This window comes from Tubulanus polymorphus, chromosome 2 (assembly GCF_964204645.1).
Source record: "Tubulanus polymorphus chromosome 2, tnTubPoly1.2, whole genome shotgun sequence".
Classification (NCBI taxonomy): domain Eukaryota; kingdom Metazoa; phylum Nemertea; class Palaeonemertea; order Tubulaniformes; family Tubulanidae; genus Tubulanus; species Tubulanus polymorphus.
In genome coordinates, this window is record NC_134026.1 from 14,352,896 (window position 1) to 14,375,477 (window position 22,582).

Here is a 22,582-nt window from a genome sequence, read left to right on the forward strand (position 1 = left end):
CATTCCAAATACCAGGACCTTGGATTTTAAGACTGTATTTTTTAGATTTAGGCTGTATCGTTCCGGAATTATATTTGAATTTTAGACTAAAACGTGTTCTATAGGTTGATTGAGAGTTGTTTAAGAAAAATTATGTGAAGATTTGGAACAGCAAATTATTGCTATAACGGAACATGAAATTAGAAACGTTGAATCTATACATATCTTTCAATTTAAGGATTGCACATGATTTAAATAGTGGGGTAGAATGTGAACGATAAGGTGCTTTGTTTATCAAACGGATTGCCTTTTTCTGCAAGATTTCTAGTGGAGTAAGGGAGGTAGAGCAGGCATTTCCCCAAACAATGTTAGCATAGGACAGGTGGCATATATATATATATATATATATATATATATATATATATATATATATATATATATATATATATATATATATATATATATATATATATATATATATATATATATATATATATATATATATATATATATATGCATAGTACAATTTCATAAGAGTTCCTTCTGACAAAAATAAGCCTGCTTGCTGACAATACCAATAAATCGAGCAATTTTAGTTGAAACCATGGAAATATGGGATTTCCAATTTAATTTGTTATCAATCTATACACCTAGAAATTTCGTTTCGGATACTTCGGTAATTCGAGAATTGTTAATGCTAACATTGATAGTTGCTCGGAACCAGAGATTTAGCTTATTTAATTCACAATCTATCAAAGTATTCAAAATTTGAATATTTTCATGATGTGCAAAAACATTGGTATCGTCAGCAAACATTACACTATTCAGAACATCCGATATATGTTCCAGATCATTAATATACAAGATGAATAATAGTGGCCCGAGAGTCGAACCTTGTAGAACCCCACAAAAATGGGCAAAGAAGTTGAGATAGTATTATTAAACAGTACAATTTGCGACCTTTCTTTTAAATAACTTGAGAACCAGTGAAGAGGCTACCTCGTATACCGTAATGATACATCTTGGATAATAGAATGTCGTGATCTACCGTGTCGAAGGCACGTGAAAGATCGAGAAAGACACCTACGGTTGACATCCAAGTTGTCTAGGATTTTATTGTAGAAATCGCTAAGTCAGTAGAATGATTCTTTCCAAAACCAAATTGACACGGCGACAATATTTTATTGTATTCAAGGAAAGTAGATTTGTGCAAGCAATGTAGATTTGTGAACTAGCTTTTCGAAAATTTTTGATATGCACGGTAAAATAGAAATAGGCCTATAGTTGGAGGGTTTCGCAGGGTCACAGGGATTTGAATAAGGGTAGAACTTTAGAGATTTTTATGAGATCTGGCACTTTTCCAGTTGAGAGGCTTAGATTGAAAATATTGGTCGAGAAATAATTTCAATAACTTTTTTAAAGACTTTTTGGTTAAATCCACCTAAACCTGTACAGTTTTTATTTTTGAATTTTGAGACTTTTAGTTCAATTTCATACTTTTCGGTAGGGTTAAAGAAAACGTTTTCATGAAATGGGGCCCCAAGATATTCACTAAAATGTTTCGGAAAAAAGGGTATTCTATCTGCAAGATTTGGACCCATTGATGCAAAATAGTCGTTGAAAGCATTCGATATTTCGGAATCACCAATATATGTCTTGCCATTTTCATTAAAAGATGTTGGTAAATTACTATTAACTTTCTTTTTAATGAGTTCATTGATTATCCTCCAGGTAGACTTAGGAACTTGTGCGTCATGAAAAAGATTTTCATAATAAAGTCTTTTTTGCATTACGCAGACATGACGTGTAGATATTTTTGTATTTTGAATAAGTTATTCTATCTGTTTCAGAGTTGCTCTGTATCTACGCTTTATATAGACGTTCCTTTTCTTTTAGTGATTTAATAAGTCATTTTCTGATCCATTGATGTTTTTTTTTGTCTTTAAACCGTGACACTTTCCTTTTTATTTCAGGGAAGCATTCCTTATAATAATTAACATAGATTTCTAAAAATAAAGAATATGCGCAGTTTGCATCGGATTCATTATAAATTTCTCCCCAATTATGCGCAAGTAATTTCCGTTTGAATTTCACAATCGATTGATTTGAAATATTCTGATAAGAAATATATTTTTTGAATCGGAATTTCTATACGAGTTCTTGATTGAACAGAAAAGTGATCCGATACATAATAGTTATGTACACCTGAATGAATTCTAGACTCAATATTATTACAAAGAATATTGTCAATACAAGTAGCTGAAGTGTGAGTGACTCGCGTGGGTTTATTTATTACAGGATAGAAACCATTAGAAAGAACAGTAGAGTAATAATTTTCAGTGAGTTTATGTACAGATGTGTTGAATAAATCAATATTGAAATCACCCATTATGTAAGATTTTCGTCTAGATTCGTTGAGATAATTAAGTATAGTCTCCAGCTCTGATGTAGAGTCATCGATACTTAAATCTGGGGGGCAATACACCGTTCCAACTATGAATTTCGAACCTGTCAGACTAGTTACTAGTGCAAACATAGATTCAAGCGTGTGAGTAATCTTAGAAATAGTTTCGATTTGCTCGTATTTGAAGGAGTTGTGTATATAAAGAGCAACTCCACCACCTTTTTGGCGGACTCTGCTGTTGAAAATACCGGAATAATTTGGTATATTATATTATACATTATTGTTGGACTTGTCAAGATTTGAGTTAGTCCATGTTTCTGTAAAACCAATGCTACAAAATTCAGAATTTAGTAATTCAAGGTAAGTGAGAAAGCTGTTAAAATTTGCATTCATACTTCTTATGTTCAGATGCATGAATGCCAACTCTTTCGGAATTAATGAAACATCATCATAAAAACTGCAGTTTACATAGCTCAGATCAGACATAAATATAACTGAAGATTATTATCTATACGCATCATTACCCCTTTGTAGATACAAGTGATACATGCATTTAAAACGCACACACATACAATGGATATACGTAGGTGTCATGAGGTAAATAATGAACACCAAAAAACTTGGCGCTCTGTGCAGAGAAAAAAAGATATGTATCTTTTTTGTCTCTGTATACAATTATAGAGAAATTGTAAATAGAAAAATTTATTTAACAACCAAAAAGACAAAATATGACGATAGGGCTCAAATTGGCTCCTCCTTTCGACGTGAAAAAAACCCAAAAAAAAAACATTCATCTTACATTTGCAATACACGCCAAGTAGTCGAATCAATTCGCTGTATTCAGAACTCGTTCAAAGTCGGAGTATCCGGTTAGATGGTATTTCTTGTCCTTGATTATTGCCATAATTTTTCCGTCATTAGACCATGTAGCAGATACTGCCTGGTGTTTGAATACATGTTGTAAGAATTGCGCTCTAGCACGGGTCAAGTTTTCGGAAATTCTCCTTTTTGAGCCTTTCTGCGCGCTTTGATGATCCTTTCCTTGTACGTGTGATGTAAGAACTTGACTATCATCTGTCTCGGAGTTCGCGGGTCTCTTGGTGGTTTACCTATACGATGGGCACGATCGATTGATTGAAAAAATCAACGCATCGATATACCGGATTTTCATCATTCGGTTCATTTAATCCAAAAATGCGTATCGAATACCTGCGCGTATACATTTCCAGCTCATCGGTATATATGTCTATTGCTGATAGTCTGCTGACATCCGTGAGAGATCTTTCGATTGTATTACATTGTGTCTTTAGAAGATCGATAGAAGCTTGGAATTTTAGTTGGTCCTGCTTTCTGTTCATATCAAAAAGTAACGAATCAAGCTAATCAAATTTCTCGTCAATTATTGTTTTTGTTTCACGTCTAAATGATACTAGTATTGAGCCCACGATTGCTTGGATTATCTTTTTAACGTGAAAGCTATTAAGTGCTTGCAAGATTCTAACTTCAAATAGTTATTCGTCTATCGATTTATCGGAATTTGGGAATACGTCGTCATATTCGGTTTCCTCGACTATGGACGGTTTTGATTTCTTTTTCGCATTGGTAGTTTTTGCAGTCTTTGGCATTAACGGCGTAGACGAGGACGACGATGAAAACCACTAGACCTGCTGTCAAATTTTTTCCTTTTGTTACTGTTTTTGTTACTGTTATTATTTTTTCCAGACATTGCAATTTATCTATGATATTTGGCTTTGTGATTCCTAGCGATGACTTGAACGATCTATATGCTACGATCTATGCTATACGATTATACACATGTAAACTAATGTTGACGGCATTAGCATGACAGCTTGACACTGTACACTTGTCAAACACTGATATCGATGAAATTTTTTATACAAATCACCTCGTACAAAACAATCCATCAATCCGATCACTAAAATAATCACATGACGACAAAGAGGAGACAAAACTCAATTAATCCACTCGGTTCAAAAATAAGTTTTACAGTCGCATATCCACATAAAATGATCCTAAGGAGGAGCGAAAACAAACCGGTCCTACTTGTTCAGAGCTGTGTAAACGTCAAATATGATCAGCTTTGAAACCGAACATACGCGGACGTACAATCAACAAATATTAATTTATTTGACCAGGCATTTATTTTGGCATTCAAACATCATGATACTGTATTATCACCATGCTTAAAAATGGATCTGTCCTATTAAGAACTCATCTTAAGCACCTGCTGAGTCGATAGATTGAGTGAATTTACAGATAAGAACGTATTATGATTTAGAATAGATTTAAGAAGTTAATGTTTTTATTGAAATATTTGAATAAATACATATATTGTAGTGTAGATTCAATCAATAAATTATGAATTGATCTGGTCTAGGTTTTCGGCTGATGTTGATTTTCGCTTTTATGGATCACAAATTCTATAGTGATAAACAATTGATACCTGCAACATGTGTGTAAATCAAACCTATTCCACTAGTTGCGTGTGTTTCCCAATAAACGGGAAAGTCACTCTTGCTGAGTTATTAGAAAAATAATGTTCATTTAGTTATAGAAATTCATTGCCTTTTTGGAAATTCTGTAATAATATTTGTTCTGTCCTAATTTTTATTACTGTATGAACCAAAGATATGCTTTGTAAATATGATGTAATAAAATAAATTTGAATTTGAATTAAATTTGAACATGAGAATCAAGCAAAGCTTGTGTTTTTTCAACTTGTCTTAAATCCAAATTGGCTAAAAAGTACATAGGACTAAATGAAACGAACTGTTAGTTACTGCAAACCTATTCCAGTGTTATGTCGATCGTGTTGAATCACTTTCCTTGAGTTGAAAGAATCAGATCTTCTATGGTGCAACATCGGTCGAAGAGAGATATCTTGGTGTTGACTGTCCTTGACCATCTAACTGCATGCATTCGACATTGGAATCAGCATCATACCCATTTGAACTGCAAAATATTCATTCAACATGAAAACCTACAGTACATGTATACAGTAATCAAACTTTTACCGATGTTGGATATTTGAATGAACGTTGGGCTTATTTCAGTATTCTAAAGCAGGAAATAATCAGCCCAATCAATAGGCCCTATTCCCATTGGAACAATTGTACATGTATAATGCGTACGCTATACCGTACACTTATCAGTCAAGAATGGAGAAATCGGTATACCAAACCTACGAACAGCAAAATGTACAGGCCTTCAATGATTTCTGGTATACAAGCCAGGGGCGGATCCAGACCGTATTAGCCGTATTGCCCAATACGGTCTAGAATTTTTAAGTGCCCTTCGAAATTTCACCGGCAATATTTTTGACGGCATTATTTCAGCAACCGCTAATTCCGTGTCCGTAATCCGGGCATAATTATAAAATTAATCGGTATATACTGCTGCCGAGAAAGTGAGGAGAGATAATCATATTTGTAAAGCCTTTAATCATGATAAATTAAAAAGGGCACTTTCCTTTTGCAAGGGGCACTCATGCTTTAGATGAGGGCACCTTGTCCTTGCCTTTTTAGGGAGGGCTAAAGGGGCACTCGTACTTTAGAAGAGGGCACTATACGCGGAAAGTGTTGAAGAAAAGGGCACTTTTTGGCCTAATTTTTAAAAATTTTAAGGGCACTTTTGGTTTGGAAGATGGCACACGACATAAGGATAAATGTGAAGACGAGGCAATTTTTGCCGATTGTTAACAATGAAGGGGCACTAAGCCGTATTCTGTATAAATTGTTAAGGGGCACTTTTAAAGATTATAGGGGCACTAGGCGAAGTTGGCGACAACCATTCTTTCATGGGTTCGCCAGCTTCATTTTTTTATCCGCATCTGTTGAAATATTGTCTCGAATTCGTTTCCCAGACCCCCCTCTGAGGACTTCGCGCCTTCGGCGCTCGCATTGACCTGGATACTGGGTGTGCCCTAAGATCAGAAAGGTGCCCTTAAGCAGGTCAGAGAAGGCCTGGCCAAATTTAATCACATGGCTTAAATCAATTAGCCTTTCTGCGTTTGAATACTTCACTGTATTGTGGGATCATTCATTTATTACGTACGCATTAGGGGAGGGGGAGGGGTCAGGGCAATTACATTCCGGTAATGCTTAATGTACATGAAAAAATGGCAGATTTTGCGTACAGAGGGAGAGGGGGTTGAAATAATCAAATTTTATGCGTACGTAATAAATGAATGATCCCTGTTTTAAAAATAGGCCTATCGAGTGAATTAGTACATAGACTGAATTAGACTTTAGGCTAGTCCTGGCCAAATCCTATCCATGTTATAATTGCACCAGTTATAGTAACATCACTGTAGGGCCGACGAGAGGGAAAAAGTTGTGTTTGTAGTACATAGGCATGGTAGGCTTGTCGTACTCACTTAATTCCCGGTACTTAAAACGCTGTTGTTACCTGTACGTGACTGTACGGTGATTTCTACAGGTTAGCCGTATGTGAGTATGTTGACACTCAGACTTGCAATATTGGGATTCGAAACCAAACGAAAAAAAAAATCCAGTTGTAGTCCAGTGATTTACCCACTGTGCCACAGAACGTAACTGCAGGGTGGATGAAATTTGATTTACAAATAGCCCAGCCTCACCTAACCCAAACTCTATTCTTTCACGCATGCACGTTTGCAGATTATAGGAACTAACTTACGGCCTTTTAAGGGAACCCGTGGATATCACCGTACAGTAACGTACGGGTAACAACTTCGTACTTAAAAATGGTATTGGCTACTAGGAACTCACGTACGGCGTTAGTAGGGAACTCACGTACGCTTAACCTGTGGAGATCACCATACAGTCACGTTCGAGTAACAACTACGTACTAACTGGTATTGGCTACTATATAATAGGCCTATAGACAAATAAATACCGGCACTGCGGTAGGCTTTCTCAGCTTCCACACTTCACAACCGAACCAACTGACCAACCAGTATATTTATTCCCAGTACGCACCAACCGGCACAGGCCAAACACTGTTTGTCAACTTTGTGTACCGTAGTAGGCTGATCGATAATCACCTGGTACTTTTCTGTCGTTTGTTTTCTCTCTGAGACGAACGTAATTCTAGCAGCCCTCCGCGACTCAACGACCTTGATTTTAACTTGATCAATTCAAAATCTTTTTATTGACGCTTTTGGTTACATGAACTGATCAGCAATATACTTAAATGAAATAACCGGAATAACAAGAAATCAAAAATATTCAAGAGGTAACAAACAAATACCCGTAAACCTGTCAGACACGCAAACGCCGGACTCGTAAACTCTTGGACTCGGACCCGCTGAGCAATAAATTCATAAAATTGACTTTGAAATTGATTGTGGAGAAGAGAGGGAATAATTCGATAGCTCTTCCTCACAAAGAAGAGAGAAATTTCGCAAAGAAAACACAACATGGCTACTAATTGAACGGAGCCAAATTTCCGACGTTTACGGCTCGACGGTGCCTTTATAACGTGGATTTATCAAAATTCCCATGCAGTATCTGGAGATTGAAGTGAGCTGAAGGATATCATACGGATTGTATCGGCGACAGCGGTAAGGTAAGGAAGCCTTTACACTTTTAACAAAAACTATGTGGAAAAGAGAAAAAAATAATAATAATAATCACGCGAATTTCAATAGGGTTTTCTGTGAAGCAACAGAAAACCCTAATTAATCAAATGTATTATAATAATAATAATATGTAATATTAATCAAATTGATTACTATACTGGTAATAAATATGCGCTATGGTTAGATTTTAGAACAACAGATGATAATTCATTACATGGTTCTGGTAAAAAAACTACAAAATACAAAAGATGGAATACAATTATTCATGACAAAGAAGAAAGGAAGCTTAAATTTCAAAATGCACATTTATATTGTATCTGACGCACAATTAAATATTGTTTATTCTCAATTCATAAGTGTTATGTATTAAAATTTGAGTTTTAATAAAAATTTATATTATAAATGGAGGCAGGTTAAGTATATAAACATATTCCATACATTGATAAACATGAAAATAATGATGGCTTATATTATGTAATACCTTGTAATATAGCTTTAATATTTGATCCTATTTTCAAAAATTATAAAACTAAACTAATTGAAATCGATAATAATAAAAGTGAAGTTGTTGATAATTTAAGTAATGAAATTGATAATAATGTTTTACCTTCTACATCTAATAATGTTTTACCTTCTACATATAATAATGAAATAATATTAGAATATAGTGAAAATAGAAATTATTATGGTTATTGTAAAGGTGAATTTTCAAACAGCCCATCAAATTGGAATAACCATATGAATACATTTGTACATATTACTAATGTTATAAAACGTGTTGGTAAAAGAGAATTTATAGAACACCCATTTAGATATGTTGCAAAGGTTATTTCAAATAAAAAAGTAAATGGTAAAGATTTATATAGAGATTTTTTAGGTAAATTTTTATCTAAGGAACCTAGTAAAGATGAATTAGATTTAACTGATGCTAATAAAATATTAGGATCAAACATTGTAAAAAAAATATTAAGGCCAAACACTAAGAAAGAGGATATTGAAGATTATTTAGATACAGATTGGACAAAAGATGAAGTAGTAACTATTGATGATGCGGTAGTTAGGTTAAAAAAGGATTATAATGAAGAAACTTATGATGATCCGGTAGAAAGGTTTAATAAATTGTTTGAGTTTGATGATGAATTGGAGGATGATGATGAAAATAATGTTAATTATCTCACATTCACATAATATATTAGTTGAAAATGGTATAAAAATAATAGTTAATAAAAAAGGGGGTTTTAAGCATTTAGGTATCTTATACGTATCTAATACGTATTTAAGTATTTATGTATCTAATATGTATTAATCTATATAACTTCTATTATTTTCAAACTTAGTTGAAAAAATAAAAATATTTTAGTTGAAAATTAAAATAAATAATATATTAAAAAAAAATATTTTAAGCATTTACGTATCTAATACATAAATGCTTTAAATGCCTTATTTTATAAATTTATATTCATAAGGAAATTGAAGCCTCAGAAGTAATTTTGAGCCTTTATTACTTTTTAATTTATTCATATATTCATCATGTAATTCAGTAGGTATAATTTGATTTTCTTCCAATGATTGTTGCATAGATTTTCTATCTTTATTGTAGAATAAAACTAAAAATCTTATATTCTCCCTAAAATCTTTAACAATTGAATTATATTTTTGATTTAAAACCCACGTTGTCATCCCAAAATGTCTTCCAGAGAAAGCTAAATAGCAAAGTTCACTTTCTCTAACTTTTGAATCATGTAAATTAGCACAATCATCTATAATAAATAATGTAATTGAACCTTTATAAATATCAATTGCTATTTTTATACAATTATCTCAATTTTCTTTTACTAGTTTAGGATTTAATATAATAAACTTTTTTATCTTAACTATATCTCTATCATATGTTTTATCCATTTCATAAGTAGGGCAGAATAATATTATATTATCATAATGATTCTTATAAATAGTTCCTAATAGATCTAATATAAAATGGGTTTTACCACAGTTTGTTACTCCAGTAATTAACATATTATGCGGTTCAAATATAAATAAATCTTTATTCATTTATTCTTTTAATTTTACTAGATAAAATCCATTCATTAAATTTATCATCATACCCTTTATATTTCACAAAGAATACTTTTTTCCTTTAAGAGTTTTTGTTTTCAATATCTTCTCTATTTTGTATTCTATTTCATCAGGATTTGGTACAAGTGATAATTATTGTTCATAAAAGTAACCTAATATTTCTTCATCTTTGAAATCTACTAATTTATAAACAAATGGTTTAGTTAATATTATCTTTTTAATTTTAAATATTTCTTCAGTAAAATTAGGAGTATAACCTTTATAAAATGTTTTTCGATATTTAGATATTCTTACATGTTGTCCTATTTTAAATTTAGGTTCTCCAAAATCATGTGTAACAAACGCTCCATATAAATTATTCCAAACAACTTCTGAATTATCTTCTTTTCTAGCTTGTATAGGTTTCATATTTATAGAACTATGTTTAGAATTATCATAACCTTTAACTAAATCATCTAACACATCGATATATTTATATGTTTCGTTAGCAGTGAAATATTTCCACATTCTAGTTCTCAATGTTTAATTAAATCTTTCTATAATAAATGCTTTTATATCTGAGTGTGTTGAAAAATAATCCACATCGTTATCAGATAATAATTTTTTGAAATGTTTATTATAGAATTCCTTACCTTCATCAAATTGTATCTTACCTGGAATAGCTTCCTTAAATATTGATTTTAAGGCATTAGTAACTTCTATACCAGTTTTATTTTTGATTGGTATACTCCATGCGTATCTACTGAATATATCTCTAACATTTAATATCCAGAAATATCCTTTGTTGTGTTCTTCTAAGTTCTTCATGTCAATCAAATCTGCTTGCCATTGTTGGTCAATATATGAAACCATTACTTTTCTCGTTAAATAATTTCTATCCATTTTCTTGTGGATATGATATGTTGGTTGACTTTGTAACTATAATTTTAATTCACTATATTTTATATTTTCTTTATCAGATTTAATTTTATCCCATAATTCTGAAACACTAGAATATAACACTAGAGTATACTTCACTTTCTGGGTTATAATATAAATCTCTTAAATATTGTTCTTTTTTCATCTTATTTTAATCCATTAATAATAATTTCGATTTAGTTTCAATGATTTTATCACTTGACTTATTTTCTGGTATATTAGATTCATTATTATCATCATCTTTATTATCAGATTTATACTTATATTTATATGTTACACCGGAGAATATAATAACTGTTACTAATCCAATTGTAATATATAATTTATTATTACTTCCAGCATTAGAAGAATTAGATGGATTATCATTCGAATCAATATCAGATAATTTCTGTGATTCATTTATATCAGTTAATTTCTTTTGCTTAGCTCTTTTTAATTCTGAAGATCTTTCACCCAACTCCCTTGCCCATTTAATTTGTTTTCGGATCTAGGCTTCTTCTTAACGTCATCACTCATTTATTTTAGTTAATTTTTGTTCTGATTCATTTTCTGTTTCGCCGTGTGGGTGTTGTACGGCACCATCTGTTTCGTTCTTACCTGATTTATGTTCTATAGGCTTGATATTCGAAAATGTTACGACACCAGTAGAAATCAATGTCATTATTCCTCCTAATTGGAATGAAGCGTATCCAACCCATTTTTGTAATATAGTCATAATTAAATAGTCATTTTTTAAATCGTTATATAATTCATTTTCAATATTAATTGACATTAACCGGTTACATAATTTAGAGTAACATTTGACAATACCATCAGAAATAGAATCATTTATTCTAGCTAATCTTGACTCTTCATGAATCTTAAAATATTTTATTACTTTATCCGGTTTCATGGCATATTATTCTTGAAAAGTAATAATTCTATTTAAAAATTCCTTAGATTTTCCACCAGCAATTAATAATTCTAGATGGTGCTTACAATATAAATAGTATTCATAATCAATATTATAATCAATATTATTTATAACACTGTTTGTAATATTGATAGTTTGTGATTGTTCTGACTCCATTTATAATATATATTTTTGTTAAAAATTGATTAACATTTTAGAATCCTCTTCCATTCGTCGGCTAACGTCATCCTTTTTCATTCCTCGCTACTTTTGATAAGTCATTTCAGATCCTTGATATCAAAATCATACCAGTTACAATATCCATGCCGCATGCGCACTGGGCAAAAGCGCGCAATCCTTATCTCACTACTATGTCTATCTACGCGGTTTTAGTTTTATTATGTCTTGATTTTTGGGATTTATCTATATCAATTTTACATGTTGAACAGAAGTTCTTATTTGCTTCCATTTTTTATTAAAATTGATTTTAGAAGTTATTAGATTAATATTTTAAGAGTAATAGGGAATATAGGGGTTCAGATTAAAGGTTGAGAGGGCGAGTTCATAAAAATGAAAAATAAATTCGAGTGTGCGAGAATTTATCTGAACCCCTATATTCCCTATTACCGATTTATATATTTTTTACATTTAGAACATGCCTTATAGTAAATATTTATTACACTATTTGTATATTTATAGTTTGTGGTTGTTTATATCATATTCGCATTTATATTAACATCTTTATAATATGATGAATTGCTTTCATCTATTGGTTTGGATTTTTTATATTTTGTATTATAAACATGTAAACTTATAAATATAATTTCATCAAATATCAAACCAGATCCTTCAAAATGCATCTCGTCTCTTTTATTTTTTCACGTCATTATAACATTCATTTAATTTATCAACTATATGTTGTTTTGAAATAATATGTTGTGAATGAGAATATATATTATATATTGGTTTATCTTCAGATTTTATAAATCTTATTTAGCATATGTACTTATTTTTGGATGTTCTGCATCTGTAATTATTTCAATTGTATTTTTTATATTTTCTAAATGTAATTTATTTTTTCTGATGTTTTAACTTCATAAAATTTGAATTCAATAGAGGCTGGACCAATGTTTCATTTAAATGCAATTCAGTTATTTCTATTTCTCTTTTATAATCTAATGAATTAATATAATTTCTAACATTTCCATGTATGGGCTTTTATTTCTTAATTTATTTTTTATTTTTCTAATTGTCTTTTGTTTTTATCATTATCTTTATCAAAAAAATCTTCACCTCAATTATTATTATTAATATTTCTAATAGGATTTTTAGATTTGTTGTTTATAATATCTTTTGTTACTGAATGATTGAATTCATGTATCACATGTATATATTCCTTTTTCTTTAATTCTTCGAATTTAGTTCCTAATATATCATCTGTATATTTTAATATCAATTCATTTTCTCAGTGAGATTAAGTATTATTATGTCTTGCTTTCTGAGATTTATCTATATTAACTTTACATGTTAGACAGTAGTACTTGTTATTTGCTTCCATTTTAATGACAAATTTTTTATTAAAATTGATTTCATTTTATTGAAAATTTATATCATGACATCCTTTTTCATTCTTACCTTTATATATGAAATAGAAATCACCAGAACATAATTCTTCAATATGTTCAGTAGATAATCTATGAAATCTGTCTGGTAAATACGTTATGAGTTTATATTTATTTCCTTTTAATCCGTCATATTATAAATGAATTACTAATTTATTACCAGATTCATCAATATTTGCAATTTAATATTTCTTAAAAATTATTAATTCTGTTAACTTATTAAATTTATAATCTACTGATTTTACATTCGTAGCATCTTTAATTCTAGTTAGAAATGATTTGTTGTTGTCACTGTGTACTTACTTACTCTCTATTTATTATACTAATTTTTAATTAAATTTGATTTAAGAAGTATCAAATTTCATAAATATGATATTCATAAATATGGTATTCATTTATATGATATTCATATATATGAAATTCATATATATATAATTGTTAGAGTAAGTGCATATATGTCTTTTCAGATTAAAGGTTGAAAGGTTGAGAGGGTGTGTATTCCCAATTGGGATTACCCTCTCTCAACCTTTTGACCTTTGATCTGAAAAGACTTACTGATTGATTATTACTTTCAATTATTTCATGTTGAATATTATATGCTTTTAGTTCCGCTGTGACCGAAGGTCAGCGGATGAGCTTCGAGTAATTATCGGTCCGACTATCCATCCGTCCGTCAACTTTTGCTTCAATTTCTTACTTGTGCTACAGTTCTTTTTTAATCTTAACCAAACATGGTATGAAGGTAATATCGGCCAAGAGCTAAAAATCTGTAGGGCCGTTTTCTTAATTTGCTTACTAGGGGGCGCTGTAGGGGTGGCGCTCCTAAAAATTCTTAAATCGCTACTTTCCTACAATTATAATCCGATCTTGACGAAACTTGGTTTCTAGATACTTAGGCCAAGGGACAAAATGTTATGGACCCATTTTCCCATTTTGACCTTTAGGGGCGCTGTACAGGTCACATTTGTAAAATCTTTAAATCGCTATTCGTCATACAATTATAGTCCGTTGTTGACGAAACTTTGTTTGTAGATACTATGGGCCAAGGGCTAAAAACTTATAGAGCGGTTTTCTAAATTTAACCTCTAGGGGGGCACTGTACGGTTAGCGCTTGTTAAATCTTTAAATCGCTACTTGTCCTTCAATTATTATCCAATCTTGACGAAATAAGGTATGTCAATATTTTTAACCATGGGCTAAATGTTACTGAGCCATTTTCCAAATCTAATATCTAGGGGGCGCTGTACGGGTCACACTTGTTAAATCTTTCAATTGCTACTAGTCCTACAATCGTTATCTGGTATTGACGAAGCTTTGTATGTAGATACTATGGGCCGAGGGCTTAAAAGTTAAAGAGCTGTTTTCTGGATTTGAACTCTTGAGAGTGCTGTGTAGGTGGTCCTTGTAAAATCTTATCATAAAACAGCGGAGCTGTATCAGCCGATAGGCTGCTTGTTATATTTCTTGATGAATTATAATCATTTAATTTAGAATAATTTTTAATTTAATATTTCAGTTTTAATTTCAGTTGATTGAATATGTTTTTGTTTAAACCATCCATTAATTTTGAAGCAGTAACAATTTTTATTTATATCAATAAAACCGAATGATTCATTCATTGTTTATGTTCTAATTAGATTATTATAACCAATTATATATCCCATTTTTCATATAAAATCTTAGATCTAAAAATATAGCTGCAAAGCAGCGATAACGGGTTTTCTGCACAGTCTTAGAATCCTGTTCAACGGTGAATTTCGACAAAGCATTTGATAAGGCACAACATCAGCCATTACTAACTAAACAGGCTATTAGGAAACAGTATCAATGATAGGTCACCCAAATGGCTCAGCAGTTATCTCTGAACGAAAACTTGTAGCCGAAATCAACGGAACGCCTCATTTTGGAATAAGTCAATCTAACTAGTGGAGTCACGCAAGGAAGTATCCTAGGTCGTCTTCTGTTTAATATCCTGACAAATGACATACACAGTAATCCAAAATATACCAGTCGGAGTAAATTTCCAAAACGAACTTAACACGCTGTTGACCAAAAACTTAATGTTCCGACAAGAAAATCGTGTTCGAGTGAAAACAATTCAGTTTGGTTGAACAATACGCTTTTTTTTTAACCAAAACTTTCTTCATTCTGACAAAAAATGTGTTCGAATGAAAAGCTAAGTAATTGTTGAAATGAAAAACTTTTTGTCCCGGTAAAAAAATTTGGTTGTGCAAAAACAATTTTTTCGACCGAATGTTTGAATGAAAACAATTCTGTTCGATTGAACGAAATACTTAATACTTTTGGTTCGGAGAAAAAACTTTTTACAATATACTTGTTCGAACGAAAAACTTAATGTTCTGACAAGAAAATTCTGTTCAAATTAAAACGATTCTGTTCGATCGAACGATTGTTCGAACGAAAAACTTTTCGTTTGGAAAAAAAAAAAGTTTGTTCAACTTTGTTCTAACGATTTTTCGAATTGGTACTATCGAAAAGAATATTATTGGTTGGAACGAAATAAATTTTGTTTCGACGAAAGAATTTTCAAGGGAAAGGTCTTTTGAACGAAAAAAAAGATATTTCTGGGGCTCCGCAGTAACTTAAAGCCGGACGTAGGTCGGCCTTGTGACGCGATGCGATCCTCGCGTTGCATCGCAAGTTTCGGTGCAAGTCGGTTGCGATATGATTGTGTGCAACTAGTTTCTGCAAGTCGCAAGGTCGCGTAGGTCGGTTGTGTGACAGTCGTGTCGCGTCGCAGAAAGTAGAACACGTGTGACTCCTTGAAACTGGCGTTGCTGACAGTCGCAACCCTTCGCAAGGGAGCGTAGGTCGATGAGTCGTTGTGACACAATCGTCGCTGGCGGTCGCAGTGAATGGCGTCGCAGTGAGTCACAAGCCGTCGCAAAGCTGACCTACGTCCGCCTAAACTCATTAGGAATTAATGAAATACCAGTTTCATTTATGATGAAAAAACTCAAATGAAAAGTCTGGCTTATAAAGCTGTCTGCTCAGACGAAATTTTCCAAAAAAAATCTTTGCCAGTAAAATAGATAATTGTGATTGATCGTTGCAAGTCAGAACCAGTTAATCACTAATTAACATGCATTTTAATAAATCTGGTTCCTCCTATAAAGTGAACTTAGCTTTAACCTAGTAGAGGCTACTAGCCTATGTAAGCCTATGTATATGCATAGGCCTAACATCCGGACTGATTTGTCGTAGGCCTATTGAATAACAACCCTCCTAAATATCGTAAATTTTGTTTTGAAGTTCAATCCAATGAGTCCGTTAATAAACGCAACATTTATACTGTGTTTGTTTGAGATAGTAAATGTCAGTACCGGTAGGCCTAAAGCTTTAAGGTCGCGTAAAACTCGATAAACACTTCAAGCGACACAGCGAACGATCTCCTTTCCCCCACAGCGAACGCTTACTCCGAATGTCAAGTGTGAGTCCAACATATGGATAAAAGTGTTCTATATACTTGTATTTAGTAAATACCTTGTGCATTTGACAATGATTGGTATGTACTGTAGGAAATATAGAGAATTGATGGTATTGATATAGAGGTTGAAGCCCGCGGCCGAATAAAGTAATATATTCTTTTATTTTGATACCTCGTCGACATAACAGCTTTTCGCCGCTATATCTCTTCGGCGTGTTTAGTTTAGGCCTACGACTCCGCGGTACACTAAAGATTTATCTTAGTAAATACACGGTTAATTTGGTAAAGAAAAATAGGTATTATTAAACTAACATCTTGAAACCCGCAGCCAAATCACTGGTTGTAACAAATTAATTTGTACTCGATTTGATTCTCATGATGAGGAGAAACTCGCAGCTGATCCCCGGAACAACGATGTAGTGACACACGTCGATTCGTCGATGTTTACGGCTCGAAAGTGCTTTTAAAATCTAAAGTAGTAAATTTCCAGTGTATCGGTAATATGATTTGATGAGGAAAATGGGCTATTGTTAAAATTACTGTTTGAAGACCGCGGCTGAATGTGAAGTCTGCGGCAATAAATTAGTTCATTTATACTTGAATTGATAATCGAAGTGACAATCGGCCTGCGGGTTGATTTCGGGATGACGACTCGAAAAACATGTCGCCCCATTGAATGGGGCTAAATTTTCAATGTTTACGGCCCGACAGTGCTTTTGTAACGATGATTCATGAAAAAACACGCGGAGTATTTGTAGATCTCAGTGAGCTGAACGATATCATACGGATTGTATCGACAACAGCGGCAAGGTAACAAAGCCTTAGTTCTTTTAGTGAAAATAGTGTGACATAAAATAATAAATATAGCTGCAAAGCAGCGATAACGGGTTTTCTGCACAGTCTTAGAATCCTGTTCAACGGTGGATTTCGACAAAGCATTTGATAAGGCACAACATCAGCCATTACTAAACAGGCTATTAGGAAACAGTTTCAATGATAGGTCGCCCAAATGGCTCAGCAGTTATCTCTGAACGAAAACTTGTAGCCGAAATCAACGGAACGCCTCATCTTGGAATAAGTCGGTCAAGCTAGTGGAGTCACGCAAGGTAGTATCCTAAGTTGTCTTCTGTTTAATGTCCTGGCAAATGACATACACAGTAATCCAACATATACCAGACCGAGTAAATTTCCAAATCGACCTTAACACGCTGTTCGACTTAAAAACTTAATGTTCCAACAAGAAAATCTTGTTCGAATGAAAATTATTCTGTTTGATCGTACAATACGCTTTTTGCTTGAACCAAAAATTTTCTTCATCCTGACAAAAAATGTGTTTTCGAATAAGAAGCTATGTTATTGTTGAAATGAAAAATTTTTAGTCCCGGCAAAAAAATTTGGTAGTGAAAATAGTGTGACATAAAATAATAATGATAAGAAACACGCGAATCTCAATAGGGTTTTCTGTGATGTAACAGAAAACCCTAATTAATAAAATTAGGACCAATACAATAATTTGTTTTTATACGAGATTTATCTAAATAATTTTGACATCTTATAATATTTTCTGGAATTGATCTATTTTTATCATTATGAATTGAATCTTCATATAATACTTTAAATGCATTTTGTGCATCGAATGATGTATTTAAATTTCCAATTATTGGTGATCTTGTTTCAACTTGTGCACCTGAAATACAAATTAAGATATAGTTGCAGAGCAGCGATAATGGGTTTTCTGACTTGCTAGTTCAAATATCGTACTAAGATTTGGTCTTAATCCATCTTAAATCAGAAAATAAACGATATTAATTTCATAGGACCTAAAGACCAACACTAATACCAGCTATAGAGCTACGGATACATAGTACTCTGTATACCAAGTACGTTGACGTTTAGTCAAAATAAGTTAGTGAAGATATAGTTATAGATATCATGAGCTACAATTTTGCAATTGATTGGTGGTAACAATCGATCAAAGCGTCGTTTAAAATTTGCCCATTATAACTTCAAAATGTGCATAAGTGCCGATTTTGCCGAACAACAATGACCGCGACTCGGCTATCTTGATTCCGATCGAGCTGTAGTTTAGACTAAGGGTATAGACACATGCACAACTAACTATTAAGATCATACATCAAAGCAAATCGAAAACTTCCCAAGAAGACTTGTAAAGTTTTATTAGATTTAAAATACTGAATGTAGAACAGATTAATAGGATCATCAAATATGTTTAATAGATATGTCTAATCATTATCCGGCAGTTGTTGAGAAGACTCTATCGAGATACGATTGCAATTTGTATCCATTAAACGTCTGAAGACTCTTGCAACAAATTGTATCGAGTTAAGGTCCGTAAATGGCAATTTGCTTTCTTTGTTATTACCGGAACCAAATCTGTCCATTTGTTACGACCGCACCTACCGAGTGTTGAGGTGTGTGTCTTTTCTGTCGAGCGAGTGAGTAACGATGCAAACATAGCCGATTTCGAGGACCTGCTAGCGGCATGAGTCCAAGAATATTGATCTACATATGATTTACAAACGTACTATAAATAATTTTTGTCAGCTCAGAAAACACTCTTTCGCTAAGAACCTGAACTATAAAAATCGGTGCTTAAAGAAATACGATAAATCGGTATTTATAATATGGAGCCAGACCTATTAAATTTGGTAATAGGCTATTCTCTACGGGCCGAATCGGATGAACCCACAACAAATCTTGAACCGATTCCGGGGTCAACAACCAGGAAGTTGAACAAATTGAGGCGTATTTTTTACATTGATTAATTTGTAGATATGCAGCACCCACATAAAGTAATATTGTTGGAAGGGTCTATACCTATGTTCATGATGCCGACCTGTATACCAAGTGAATATGTTTGAAATGCATCCAAATAATGATAATTCTTCTTCCTCTTAAATCTTCCTCTTTAACACTGTTGTTGCGCGTGGGTGAGTTTAGATGACGTATCCGGATCGGAATTCCGGATCGGTTAGACGTTATTTCATTTTCTTATCGGGCAGCAGAGTTTGCAGGGTGACTAACCCATTCAAGTCGGTATCAGCATTTTCGTCGCTACATGTAAAGAATTATAATCTTCGATTCAGATTGCTCTCACTTCTGAATGCGTTTAGCAGCAGTTAGTTAACGCAGCAGATTTCATTTCCCTGATTTGGTTTTTTTTTTGACTGACGCAGAGACCAATCTCAAGGTCATTAGATGATGTTAGGGATTTGAAAATTAGGAATTAACGAAGGGCGAATCTATTATCTAGTCAGGTCTCCGTATTTTCGTCGCGAGATTCATTCGACGATTTCCTTGAAAAAATTCTAAACCACGCTTTCAGAGCGCTATAATTATTATCACATTGATTACAGCGCTTTTACCGATTAGTAGTCGAATCTAAGCGAAGATACCTTTTAAAATTAAATATTTTCAGGACACGGAATGGTTCTCATTGTTCCAATTTTTGTTCTAAAATCTGGATTATTTATATTTATATCAATTTCATTACATATTTCATAAAACATAGATATATTACATTAGTTACATTCTAGACGAATTTTAGTTGTTGGTAGTTAAAACACAATTAAATAAAATTCAACAAGAAATAAAAAAAACAAATTAACGACTCAACTAGCTTGTTCATCTAGTGTATTTCTAGTAACATTCTAGTAGAATTCTAGTTGTATCAACTAATTCTTCTGCCATATGAATGGGAGGTGAAAAGAATATAAAATCTAAAAATAGTTTTTACAAACTGGTTTTGTAATTTTACTCATTTTAAAACGAATAAAATTTATTCGAAAATAAGCAATTCTGAAACTACCACGGTTAGAAACGAAAAAACTACTGATATACCAATCACTTTAAGAAAATGGATTAATATTTTAGAATTAAAGCAAAAAAAAAATTAATTTTATTCAATATTTATTTTTTTAATTAGTTAAACATCTCACCACTTTTATAATCTATTTGGAGATATGTACGATTGTCTACATAATCTATTTCGGATTCTTGATATTAAAATATGCTATATTCTATTCCATTTAAATTCCATGATTTTATTACTTTTTCGGCTTTGATAAATTGGTCTTCATACAATTATAAACGAGCGCGAAACTTGTCCACAATCGACGCTGATAAACTTCAATGAGTCAAATTTTTACATAACTGCCTACGGCCGTATGAACCAGCAACGCAGAAAACCCGTTGTCGCTACTTTAAGCTTATGTTGATATCATATACTTCACCGTTACTTCACCGCTTCACCGTTTCAGCATGTCACTTCCGAAAGGAGCAGCCATTTTATGGTCCGTTATGCCAATATTACTAAATACGTCGTATTTATTTCAATTTTAGGCAAAAATATCGAAATTCTGTCACGCCTAGCACTGTCACCGGAAAAAATCCTGAATCTGTCTGAAGGATTGCACCAAATAGCAGAAAGATCGCTCACCAACATAGGACGAGTCATAAATCGTACTGAGATCGCAGAAGGTATGATTTTGGAACAAGTGTCGGTGCCTATCGGTGTTCTTCTCGTTATTTTTGAGTCACGCCCTGATTGTTTACCACAGGTATGTATATTTGTATATTTGACGACTCATTAAATTAATAAAATGAAATCATCTATTTGTATAACCAATGTCACGTATCAACTGTGTTCATAAATACATTTAAAGGTGACACTATATAGGAACATCGAGTTGAAGCATCGAAACATCTACGCAATTATGAAACAACAAATTGAAAACATGCAGAAAAAAAAACTCGATATACTAAAACCTAATGATAGAAATGAGTACAAAATTCCGCCAACTCGCAATAACTCCAAAATACAGCAGATGTAATTCCACATATATACTACACATATTTGCCGCTACGCAGGGTAACCAGTTTTCCGGTTCCCCTGTTACGTAATTTGGTAGGTTCCGTACCGACCAGCGGACCCAACTACCTAAACACAATTTAGAGAGAAACTTATGTGAAAAACATGGATACGTACAGAAAATGGCGTATTAACCACAACTAAACAATATAAGTAAATACGAAATACCTGATAACATGTGAATAATCTGTGAAAAGTTGTCGAAACTACCTAGTCGAAACTACGGAGAATAAACCTAGTATCGGTCCCGCTTTGGGATAACGAGGGCTCTTTCAGCTAATCACTGCTCTTCAACGGTTCCGGCCGCGGCCTACATAATCGCGCTTTTTGACGTCATTATGAGAAAGCTGCTTGGATGTTAAGGGAACACCCTCTGCAGCACGGGGTACTCCCCAAACAACAAGTTGGATGAACAATAAATTGCACAACACGCTGTTTTGACGACTTCGGTAAGTGATGATCGTCTTTTTTGCTGAATGTGATTGAATTATCTAATGTAGTGTTAAAATCCAGATAAGTTATGGCAATGCTGGGTTCAATGTTGATTTATTCCGTCAATGTCTTAACCCCTAAATTCTTAGTAAAAGTTATCAACTGTAACGTTGTGTTTTTTTTTTTCTGTCGACGTCGATTTATCTAGCGGCGAACCGTCATTAATCTGGACTATTGTATAACGGAGCTACGTTGTATTATTATTGGGGTGATAAATTAGTTGTTTAGATAACGGGAAAGGAAGCAGTGGTTGCGGTTAACAAGCAACCTTCGTGAATG

General features: G+C 32.8%; 1 protein-coding gene across 1 annotated transcript in view; it reads left to right on the forward strand.

Moving 5' to 3' along the window:
- The window catches only part of LOC141898436 (delta-1-pyrroline-5-carboxylate synthase-like), a 377,354-nt gene that overhangs the window by 168,155 nt on the left and 186,617 nt on the right, over window positions 1–22,582 (forward strand). The window contains exon 9 of the mRNA XM_074784307.1: window positions 21,283–21,500. Coding sequence (XP_074640408.1) covers window positions 21,283–21,500 — 218 coding nt within the window. The remainder of the gene's footprint in view (window positions 1–21,282; window positions 21,501–22,582) is intronic.